At 37.6% G+C, this 12,611-nt stretch overlaps 1 protein-coding gene across 1 annotated transcript in view; it reads left to right on the forward strand.

Annotated features, from left to right (window-relative positions):
* LOC127846435 (tRNA-dihydrouridine(20) synthase [NAD(P)+]-like) overlaps window positions 1–12,611 on the forward strand; it is a 101,050-nt gene that overhangs the window by 7,869 nt on the left and 80,570 nt on the right. The window contains exons 2-4 of the mRNA XM_052377680.1: window positions 807–936; window positions 1,344–1,389; window positions 4,957–5,048. Of these exons, the coding sequence (XP_052233640.1) occupies window positions 832–936; window positions 1,344–1,389; window positions 4,957–5,048 (243 nt within the window). The 5' untranslated portion in view covers window positions 807–831. The remainder of the gene's footprint in view (window positions 1–806; window positions 937–1,343; window positions 1,390–4,956; window positions 5,049–12,611) is intronic.

Here is a 12,611-nt window from a genome sequence, read left to right on the forward strand (position 1 = left end):
TTTTTCAAAGAATACTATCAGAATAGCAAACAGTTTGGATCCTGATGAGACGCCACATTCTGTGGCGTGTCATCTGGATCCAAACTTTTTGCAAAGTCCTTCAAAATTCGGTTCCAGCACTGAAAGAGTTAAGTAGGGACAAACCGACACAAACTTACACATTTGTTATCACTTTCATCATTGCTCAGAGATGGCAAGAACAAGTTTTGTGTATAAGAAGAGTATATTATTTTGATTTTTACTTTGACGAATGCCATGGTTTGTGTAGCAAATAAAAAAGTACTTAAGGATTCTGCAACTACTAAAAAAATACTTAAGCGATGTTTATGAAACTTGATGGATAAAATGTGGATAGAGAGCCAGAATAGAAATATGTACCGGGGTATGCATGTTATTTCATGTTTTTTTTTCGAAAAAAAAATGTGGTAGCTATGATTACAGAAATAATAATTAAAATATTGATCCTGCTACAACTCAAAAAGTACTTGGGCTAAGTTGAAGAAACTCGGTATGTGTATGGATGGCAGAATGGGGAATATGGACAAAAATTTTGGTTGAAGTGGTCACAGAAATAATTTGAAAATTAGAATTTGGTCCTGATACAACTAAAAAATAGTTAAGTTTTGTTGATTAAACTTTTTGTATGCATAGAGGGCCAAATTAAGCAAAATATACTTACAGAAATTTTGAGAGCTGGTTGTGCTTTATTTGGTTAGATAAAAGCAAAATTAGTAAAGGGCCAAAATAAAATGTATGCATTTGAAAAGTACAAATACTTAATGTATGATTGCATTTTATTTGTGCAGGGCTGATGCAAGTATATGGAGTAAAATGGACTACAAGAATAAAGTGATCTTGGCGCCAATGGTTAGGATTGGCACACTTCCAACCAGACTGCTGGCACTCAAGTATGGGGCAGATATCGTTTATACAGAGGTGAGCAAAGTTTTCTTTGTAAATTTAATTGTTGTCTTCCCTTTCCACTATAGTCATGAAGTTTTTGTTTGTGGTCTCATTATAGGACAAGGTAGCTCGATCCTGACCAGACTGCTCAAATGCTACACCAGGAGCATATGGCTCTAGACCCATTTTGGCATGACATGGTTCATTTGACCAAAGGATTTTCATAGAAACCAAAGTGATCTGGCAAGGACCACGCCTGCTCCTATATCAGACAACCCATTCCTGTTAAAGATTTGAAATAATGAATTTGAATGGCAATTGGCAACTTATCACAACCCTGTCTAACAATACTGTTTATTTGAACATCTTGCAAAGCTTATTTAAAGTATTTTATGCCAAAGTTTATTTGATGTTTTGGTGATAATCATTATTACTTTCAGGAGATCATTGACAGAAAAATACTGAATACTGAGAGGATAGAAAACAGTAAGTTTTAAAAGTGGATGGAATAATTCTGAGCTTGCATTTGCATTTTTCATTGATGTCAGAAAATAGTATTTTAAAGTATTTGAATAAGCTAGGGGAAAATAAATCTACTGGCTTAGATGGTATTCCAGCTCGTTTTGTTAGGGATAATGCAACTATAGACAATCCCAGAAATCGATACCTTCCCGGATTACCTGCCCCTGAATACTCTCGCGCGCCTCCACAACGGTACTGAAGAAATAAACATGGACCTATATATGTGTGTATAGGTCCCTACGCAAAACAAGGAAGCGAAACGGGTTTATCAAATATATTTGAGGATTTAAAGAGTTTCTGTTATCGATCTGACAACCACATAATAGTTCGTGTTTTTTTAATTAATATAAATTACGTAATTAGTAGAAATAAGGTTCATCTGCATTCGTTTAACAGTAATAACACACAGCTTGGACATGGACCTATTTGTGTAGGTCCCTGACATGAATAAGGTCTTGATTGTCATTTAACATGTTATTTAAAGGTGACGCGTGATATCTTATCTAAATTTCGATATCAACACATGTGCAGACATGTGGTGTCACGGGCAAACCCATAAATGCTTTTAATCCACACTTGGAACATCGCCTCCCATTGAGCGAATTCGTTCGCGCCTTTGTCGCTGATGTTTTTTTCAAGAGATGTATGTTGCTGTCATTTATAATCCGTAATTAAAGAAAAATAAATCACTTATTTTGTGCGTGTTTTTATTTTTTAAGCGTAAATTTAGACTATTTTACGAACATTTAATAAAGACATACGTTTAGGAAATCTAGAGAACACAATTGGAACTATTTAAGTTTATTTAAGGCTCATTATTTTTCATGTTGAACATTTCAATCGTGAATTAAGATGTTATTAAGAAAATTATATAATTATTCAGGCAACATGTAAAACGTTATTTAAATAATAATATAAGAAAGTTGTAGACAAAAGCTGATATGTCCTTTTCAATAAAAAAGTATGACATATCCTGACATCTTACACCGTTTTGCAAGCGAATAACTCCGATACTTGTTCATTTAAATCACAAAATTCATTTCCGGCTAGTTATTTTTGTATTAGCTTGAGAGCGATTTTTAAATAAAAGATTGCTAAAACCACTTTAGTTTTAGACTAAACTAGATACATTATTTTAATTTAAAAAAAATCTCTACCTGAAAATCTTACAGAGTTTCGATAACAAAGATTTACGAAACAATTTTAGAATCACAAACTTCATTTCGGATATAGATTTGTATATTACCTTTAAAATGACACAAGGGAAATATTAATAGCGAAATGGTAACTGTTTAGACAAACAAAGAAATGTATTATTCAATTAAAGAAGTCGTCCTAAGTCTTTAATCTTACAACGTTTCTTAATGAATATCTCCGGTAAGTATAGAAAGTACGACATTTAATAAGAAATAATATAGGCTTAAACAAAGGCAGATATGAATTTAATTGTCTACGTCGATCTTAAGTCTATCTAATTAATATCAAAGATCTATCCAACAAATATGGTCTGAATGGATGTTTCCAATCTTTATATATTGATAGATCTTTGTTTATATCTCCGTCACTATTTACGCTAAAATCACAACGTTTACTTCACACTTTAGATATTTCTATACCTTTATAATTATGCTTGAATAATTTTATTTCATAAAGAAATAATTAAATTTTATACAAAGGCATTACTGAAAGGTAAGCTTAAAAATGCCAACTCGGCCTTAAACATTACGTGCTGTCACTGAATATTGTTGCAGAGACACATATTTTATGAATCTATCATGTATATTTTTAATTTTAAATTATATTGATTTACGATGTGATACATATCGACACTTGGTTTCATGTTTCACTTGTTTTCAATGTGCGAAGTCATAAAGTACTGTTTATTGGAATAAAGCGGGTTTACACTATGATAACGTTGTAATCTGTCAAATTCTTCAGTACCGTTTTCAATCGCGGGTTACGTAATAGCCAATATGGCGGCGCCCATATTATCGATTCTGGGATTGTCTATTGTTACTTTTCCTTTAACACATATTGTAAATTTGTCACTTATACAAGGTACTGTGCCGGATGATTTGAAGGCTGCTAGAGTTGCTCCTCTTTATAAACAAGAGGGCCTGAAAGGCCCAAAGTTGCTCACCTGAGATAACAAGATATTATTGGGACAAATCTTATGACCAAGTTTCACGAAGATCGGAAAATAAATGTGGCCTCTAGAGTGTTAACAAGGTTTTACTATAGCCATATAAGGAAAAATGCCCCGCCCCCTGGCAGCCATGTTTTTCAACCAACCGGCATCATTTTTGAACTCATCCAAGATATTATCGGGATGAATCTTCTGACCAAGTTTTTAATGAAGATCGGACAGTAAATGTGGCCTCTTAGAGTGTTAATAAGATTTTACTATAAGGAAAAATGCCCCGCCCCTTGGAAGCCATTTTTTTCAAGCAAACATAATTATTTTCGAACTCATCCAAGATATCATTGAGACCAATCTTCTGACCAGATTTCATGAAGATTGGACAATAAATGTGGCCTCTAGAGTGTTAACAAGGTTTTACTATAGCCATATATAGCCATAAAAGGAAAAATGCCCCACCCCTGGTGGCCATGTTTTTAAAGCAACCATAACCATTTTCGAACTCATCCAAGATATCATTGGGACAAATCTTCTCACCAAGTTTCATGATGATCGGAAAATAAATGTGACCTCTAGAGTGTTAACAAGGTTTTACTATAGCCATATAAGGAAAATAGCCCCGCCCCTGTGGTGGCCATGTTTTTCAACCAACCGGCATCATTTTTGAACTCGTCCAAGATATTATTGGGATGAATCTTCTGACCGAGTTTCATGAAGATCGGACTATAAATGTGGCCTCTAGAGTGTTAACAAGATTTTACTATAGCCTTATATAGCCATATAAGGAAAAATGCCCCGCCCCTTGGCGGCCATGTTATTCAAGCAAACGAAACCATTTTCGAACTCATCCAAGATATCAATAAGACAAATCTTCTGACCATATTTCATCAAGATTGGACAATAAATGTGGCCTCTAGAGTGTTGACAAGGTTTTACTATAGCCATATTAGGAAAAATATGTCTAGTTTGATTGTTTTCAGAGGTTTTGGGTACCATTGTCTATGTTTCCTCTGACTCAACCCTGGTGTTCAGGACTAACTCTAGGTTGATTGTTTTCAGAGTTTCTGGGTACCATTGACTAAGTTTCCTCTGACTCTGACTCGACCCTGGTGTTCAGGACTAACTCTAGGTTGATTGTTTTCAGAGGTTCTGGGTATCATTGACTAAGTTTCCTCTGACTCTGACTCGACCCTGGTGTTCAGGACTAACTCTAGGTCGATTGTTTCAGAGGTTTTGGGTACCATTGACTATGTTTCCTCTGACTCTGACTCGACCCTGGTGTTTAGGACTAACTCTAGGTTGATTGTTTCAGAGGTTCTGGGTACCATTGACTATGTTTCCTCTGACTCGACCCTGATGTTCAGGACTAACTCTAGGTTGATTGTTTTCAGAGGTTCTGGGTACCATTGACTATGTTTCCTCTGACTCAACCCTGGTGTTCAGGACTAACTCTAGGGAGAAACAGCAGCTGGTCTTCCAAATGGTGAGTACATTAGTCTAGAACCCGGATTCACCAACCAATCTTTTCTTTCGAGTCTAAAAATATTTTTCGTGGTTTTCAGTTATTTCTTTTTATGCCCCCGGATCGAAAGATCGGGGGTTTATTGTTTTTGGCCTGTCTGTCATTGTATGTGTCCGTGTGTGTGTCCCAAAACTTTAACCAAAACTTTAACCTTCTTCATAACTTTTGCAATATTGAACGTAGCAACTTGATATTTGGCATGCATGTGTATCTCATGGAGCTGCACATTTTGAGTGGTGAAAGGTCAAGGTCATTCTTCATGGTCAAAGGTAAAAACACAAGCAAATTCGTTGAATTGATATCCCCTGCCAATATGTTTCATGACACAAAAGTGTTATATTTGACACTAAGCTAAAAAAGCATTTTTTAGCTCACCTGATTGCTCAGGTGAGCTTTTGTGACTGGTCTTTGTCCTTCACATGTCCGTCTGTCCGTAAACATTTGCTCGTAAACACTCTAGAGGCCACATTTCTTGTCCCATCTTCATGAAACTTGGTCAGAAGCTTTGTCCCAATGAAATCTCGGCCAAGTTCAAAACTGGGTTGTGCCTGGTCAAAAACTAGGTCACTAGGTCAAAAAAAGAAAAACCTTGTAAACACTGTAGAACTCACATTTCATGCCCAATCTTCATGTTACTTTTTCAAAATGTTTGTCTTAATGATATCTTGGTTGAGTTCAAATGTGGTTCCGATCTGTTGAAAAACATGGCCGCCAGTGTGCGGGGCACAGTTTTCCTTATTTGGCTATAGGGAAACCTTGTAAACACTCTAGAAGTCACAATTTTTGCCCAATCATCATGAAAGTTGGTCAAAACATTGGTTCAATTGATGTCTCGGACGAATTCAAAAATGGTGGAGATCGGTGAAAAAACATGGCCGCCAGTGGGCGGGGAATTTTTATGTCCCCCACTACTATAGTGGGGGACATATTGTTTTTGCCCTGTCTGTTGGTTGGTTGGTTGGTTGGTCTGTCTGTTGTCTGTCTGTCTGTTTGCGCCAACTTTAACATTTGCAATAACTTTTGCAATATTGAAGATAGCAACTTGATATTTGGCATGCATATGTATCTCATGGAGCTGCACATTTTGAGTTGTGAAAGCTCAAGGTCAAGGTCATCCTTCAAGGTCAAAGGTCAAATATATGGGTCAAAATCGCTAATTTAATGTACACTTTTGCAGTATTTCAATATTCAAGATAGCAACTTGATATTTGGCATGCATGTGTATCTCATGGAGCTGCACATTTTGAGTGGTGAAAGGTCAAGGTCATCCTTCAAGGTCAGAGGTCAAATATATGTGGCCAAAATCGCTCATTTTATGAGTACTTTTGCAATATTGAAGATAGCAACTTGATATTTGGCATGCATGTGTATCTCATGGAGCTGCACATTTTGAGTGGTGAAAGGTCAAGGTCAAGGTCATTCTTCAAGTTCAGAGGTCAAATATATGTGGCCCAAATGGCTTATTTTATGAATACTTTTGCAATATTGAAGATATCAACTTGATATTTGGCATGCATGTGTATCTCATGGAGCTGCACATTTTGAGTGGTAAAAGGTCAAGGTCATCCTTTAAGGTCAAATATATGGGTCAAAATTGCTCATGTAATGTCACTTCTGCAATATTGAAGCTAGCAATTTTATATTTGAAATGCATGTGTATCTCATGGAGCTGCACATTTTGAGTGGTGAAGGGTCAAGGTCAAGGTCATCCTACAAGGTCAAACGTCATATAGGGGGACATTGTGTTTTACAAACGCATCTTGTTCTCTATATGTATATAGTGGCAGTTTTCCCTATTTGGCTATAGAGAAATGGTCGGAATCGGTGAAAAAACATGGGCGGGGCATTTTTCTCTATATGTATATAGTGAAAACATGTGAACACAGTAGAAGTCACATTTTTGGCCCAATTTTCATGAAATTTTCTCAGAACATTTGTTTCCTTGATACGTGAGTTGAGTTCAAAAATGGTTCCGGTCAGTTGAATAACATGGCTGCTGGGAGGGGGGCAGTTTTCTCATTATGCCCCCCCCCCCCCCCTTCGAAGAAGAGGGGGTATATTGTTTTGCTCATGTCTGTCGGTCCGTCCACCAGATGGTTTCCGGATGATAACACGCTTATGCCAAGGATCATGAAACTTCATAGGTACATTGATCATGACTCGCAGATGACTCCTATTGATTTTCAGGTCACTAGGTCAAAGGTCAAGGTCACGGTGACCTGAAATAGTAAAATGGTTTCTGGATGATAACTCAAGAACGCTTATGCCTAGGATCATGAAACATAGATACATTGATCATGACTTGCAGATGACCCCTATTGATTTTCAGGTCACTAGGTCAAAGGTCAAGGTCACAGTGACCCGAAATAGTAAAATGGTTTCCGGATGATAACTCAAGAACGCTTAGGCCTAGGATCATGAAACTTCATAGGTACATTGATCATGACTCGCAGATGACCCCTATTGATTTTCAGGTCACTAGGTAAAAGGTCAAGGTCACGGTGACCAGAAATAGTAAAATGGTTTCCAGATGATAACTCAAGAACGCTTATGCCTCCAGGGCTTAACACTAAGGCATGTCTGAACTACATTCACTGCCTGTACCTAGGTCTGGGCTAGCCAATGTTCCAGGAACATGCCCGACCGGTCGTGTGTATTCTGGGCTCGTTTATGTGTTCTATAGCAATAAACTGCGTTTCAAATAAGCTTTTCAATGATGCAGAAATCTTCATACAGTACTATCAGATGACAATTAAATCCCATAGTGAAGTCGGAGACAACAAACAGATCGTATCTCGAAATAGATTTTGAACCCCCTGATTGCAATCAAAAAGAGGCCGACAATTCAGAAAATCCCAGGCTGTTGTCCTGGTAAAACACGTCAGTACCTGTTTTAAAACTGAATTCCGCTAGATACGGTTTTTGCTTGGTTACTCGAAGTGATGTGTTTTCTCGATAAAAATACATTTTAAACTAAAAGCCTGGTTTGCCCAGGATCGTCCAGGATCGATGAAGGTATAAAACCCGACATTAACACAAAGTTACAATAAAATTATTAGTACTTTATCCATTTTAAATAACTTTTATTTGTTTAATCGATTAGTTAAGTGTTTTGACAATCTTTTGTTACGCAATTTAATTAGCAAAACTTATGTTAATGGTTGATCCCCTGTACAATTGTTACGACTACCATAACACGTTATTTTGCGACACCATCGATTCACTAACCATTTGTTGACAGACGGCAACCGCGGTAATCTATGTTTTAATGTTCATGTCGTTGTTTAAGTTTGGATTTACGGGTGGAGAATGAGGTTCCTCGGAAAAGAAAAGAAAAGGGAAGGAGGAAAGTAAGAAAGAGTACAAGGAAAAAAGAAGGAGGAAATTTCTGCCGAAATGGCGTGAAAAGTACAAGTGGCTTGAATACAACGAAGAAGAAGACCATATGTTTTGTACACCATGCAGACATTTTGAAAAGGATGGCAGATTAGTCACAGGTACAAACAATTACAGAATTGATGCAATAAAACAACATGCAGAATCTGTTGTCCACATGACCTGTACAAAAAGGTATGACATTAAACTCCTGCAAGACAAAAATATGACTGTCCATTGCTCATTTACGGGAGAAGTCGCTGCTTCTTCATCAGCTTCAAATGATGGGTTACAGCCAGCAGTAATTTGGCCATAAGACATAGCTGTAAGAAAATTAAACGAAGACCAAAGAAAGAAATCGATTGTCCTTTTCAACACAGCATACCGTCGCTGTCGTTCTCAAACCTCGTAGCTCCAAAATTTTCAAAATATTTTTTTCGTCTTTTCCGAATATATGAAGTCTGGTGCATGTTTTGTGCTATATCTCGTAGCTCTACCCCAATCAGAGCCCTTGAAAAAGCCACGTGACGAAATGTTGTAGAATGATTGTTGGCTTTTTTCCCGGCGAAAAGTCGTAACAACGCCATTTCACCTATAGGTACGTCGTTTCGTTTGGACAAATTTGACAAAAACGTTTTTATAATTTATTTTTTTTGCAACTACGAAGTTTCCTATCAGGACGAATTGTTGTACCTCATAAAAATGACAAAACTGTGGTGACAAAATATCGTAGCTACCATGTCTGACTTTCAGTATGACTTATCAGTATGACTTACGCGTCTACGGCTTATACCGTATTTTGCAGCTTCATTTGTTTGGTATTTTTACAGAATTTCAATTTCTAAAACATCGTTATAAAAAAATGAGACGGTTTTTTCTCTCTCCAAGAAAAGTTGGCATTTTGTAGCTAAGAGGTTTGAGAACCACAGCGACGATACTTTGTCGCTAAAGGAGAACTCCCATTTTCTCTGTATCCAGATCTGCTGAAATTACAATCACAAAATGGAGTTGACCTACCAAGCACCTATCTGACTATCCAAGCATGCAGGCGATTCATGGAGTTCATTTTTAACCAGGTTTTCCGAAGGAAAAAACTGGTTATTAGATTGGCGAATGCGGGCGGGCTGGCTGGCTGGCGGGCGGGCGGAACAAGCTTGTCCGGGCCATAACTATGTCGTTCATTGTCAGATTTTAAAATCATTTGGCACATTTGTTCACCATCATTGGACGGTGTGTCGCGCGAAATAATTACGTCGATATCTCCAAGGTCAAGGTCACACTTTGAGTTCAAAGGTCAAAAATGGCCATAAATGAGCTTGTCCTGGCCATAACTATGTCATTCATTGTGAGATTTTAATATCATTTGGCACATTTGTTCACCATCATGGGACGGTGTGTCGCACGAAAGAATCACGTCAATATCTCCAATGTCAAGGTCGCCACGACTAAAAATAGATTAAAAAAAAAAAAAAACTTAGAAAGGGGGTTAATTTTGTTTGTTCATTTCAAAAGTTCAGTTTGAGTTGGTTTTGTGACAATTTTGTCCCTTGTTAGAGACATACAATCCAACTCGATTGCATTACTGAAAATGCCAGAGTTCTGTCTATTATGTTTGATGGCGCTACAGATGTAGCAGTATGCGAAAATGAGATAGTATATGCCGTGTTGTTGATGAAGGAGCCCCAAGAAATGTTTTTGTCAGCATTGTAAACATTGAACATGCTCATGCAGAAGGTGTGCTGGCTGGAATTGAGTCTGGTATGGAAAGTGTTAATGAAGAAGGCTGGAACTGGAAGGAGAAACTGATTGCAACGGGGTCAGACGGTGTGAGTGTAAACCTGGGAAAACGGAACATTTATTACAAAACTCTTGAAAGATCAAATTCCCCACCTTGTAGCTATTCACTGTGTAAGTCACCGTCTGGAACTAGGTGCACTAGATGCAATGAAAGGGAACAGGAAATTGCCGTCTTTGGAGAGAGTGAGGTTACAACTCTTTGCGAGTACTATGCCCCAGTGCTTAACAGATTAGGGTGTGATATTGGGCAACTGAAGAAGTCTGAATGGCTGGACCTGAAAGTGCATATGAGAAAACAACCTAGAACCATGAGTGTTCAAGAATTCTACAACAGGCTCTTCACCAATCCCAACTTAAAAGAGACCTTCAAAAATGTAATAATGTTGGTGGAGATTATTTTGTGCATTCCTGTTTCAAGTGATGTGTGCGAGAGAGGTTTCTCAGCAATGGCACGCAGATTGGAGGGCCAGCTTGAACATTAAAATGCTGAATTACCTCATGACAATCACACTCCAGGGTCCACAACCTTCAGACTACAACACTGAAAGGGCTCTTGCTATGTGGTGGCATGGTGGACAGAGGGCAAGACGACCAGACTTCCCGAGGAGATGATCTTATAGGAACAGAAATGTTCGTCAATTACATTGATTCAGTATTATGTGTGCAAAGTGTGAATAAGACAAGTATTTAAAAGCTTGTTGTTGATCATGTTTTTTTAGTGATGTATGTTTTCTAGTCTAACATTAATATATTGGTCTCTCCTTGTTGTTTATTATGCTGATTCAGTATTATGTGTGAAGTGTGACAAAGACAAGTATATTGAAACTTTCCAGTTTGTGAACATGTTCTCTTTTTTGTGCCATGTTTATCTAGTCAAACATCAAGATGTTACTCACAATACTCATATTATTTTGTTAATGTTTAAAGTTTTGAAAGTTCTGATTAAAAGAAAAGAAATGATACCGTGACGTCTTTATTACATTGTAATTCATTTGACAATAACAGAATACTTATCATATAATAATACTATTATTAAGAAAATGAATATTGAATTGATTAGGCTAGCATTAGTAAGGCAAGCTAATAAGAATGATTGAATCATAATTGCGTATCTCCACGCACAAGAAAATACAAGTTGAATGATAAATATAAAGGTTTTGATAATACTTGGGTCAGGGAACATGAAAGATTGGTCAGGGCTAGTAGGTTCTGCATTTACTAGCCCGAACGGGCTAGTTGAAAAAAAAAGTTAGTGTTAAGCCCTGGCCTAGGATCATGAAACTTCATAGGTACATTGATCATGACTCGAAGATGACCCCTATTGATTTTCAGGTCACTAGGTCAAAGGTCAAGGTCACGGTGACCTGAAATAGTAAAATGGTTTCTGGATGATAACTCAAGAACGCTTATGCCTAGGATCATGAAACTTCATAGGTACAATGATCATTACTCGCAGATGACCCCTATTGATTTTCAGGTCACTAGGTCAAAGGTCAATGTCACGGTGACCTGAAATAGTAAAATGGTCTCTGGATGATAACTCAAGAAGGCTTATGCCTAGGATCATGAAACTTCATAGGTACAATGATCATGACTCGCAGATGACCCCTAATGATTTTCAGGTCACTAGGTCAAAGGTCAAGGTCACGGTGACCTGAAATAGTAAAAGGGTTTCTGGATGATAACTCAAGAACGCTTATGCCTAGGTTCATGAAACTTCATAGGTATATTGATCATGACTCGCAGATGACCCCTATTGATTATCAGGTAACTAGGTCAAAGGTCAAGGTCACAGTGCCATAAAACGTATTCAAACAATGGCTGTCAAGGTCACAGTTACTCAACTTAGAAAAAATGGTTTCCGGATGATAACATAAGAATACTTATGCCTAGGATCATGAAACTTCATAGGTACATTGATCATGACTCGCAGATGAAATAATGATGAAACTTGACCAGGATGTTTGTCTGGAAAATATCTAGGTCAAGTTTGACATTTGGTAAAGATTGAATGAACCGACTCCTCTCAGGTGAGCTAACTAGGGTCATCTTGTTTAAGATACAAAGGGCCATACCTCCATTATTAACAGATGGTGTACAATGCCATTTGGCATGCATCATCCTCTTATCCATATATATATACTCATACTAAGTTTCAATGAAATCCGCCAAAGCTCTTCCAAGATAGCTGGCTCCAGACACAAAAGTGACGGACAACACCAAAACAATATCTCTCCGCCTATGGTGGAGGATAATATTTCAAAGCGGCGCATAAGGGGGCATTGTGGTTCTGACAAAAACATCCCTTGTTTTTAGATCACCTGAGCACAACATGCTCATGGTGAGCTTTTG

The sequence above is a fragment of the Dreissena polymorpha genome, chromosome 9, assembly GCF_020536995.1.
Source record: "Dreissena polymorpha isolate Duluth1 chromosome 9, UMN_Dpol_1.0, whole genome shotgun sequence".
In the NCBI taxonomy this organism is placed as follows: Eukaryota; Metazoa; Mollusca; class Bivalvia; order Myida; family Dreissenidae; genus Dreissena; species Dreissena polymorpha.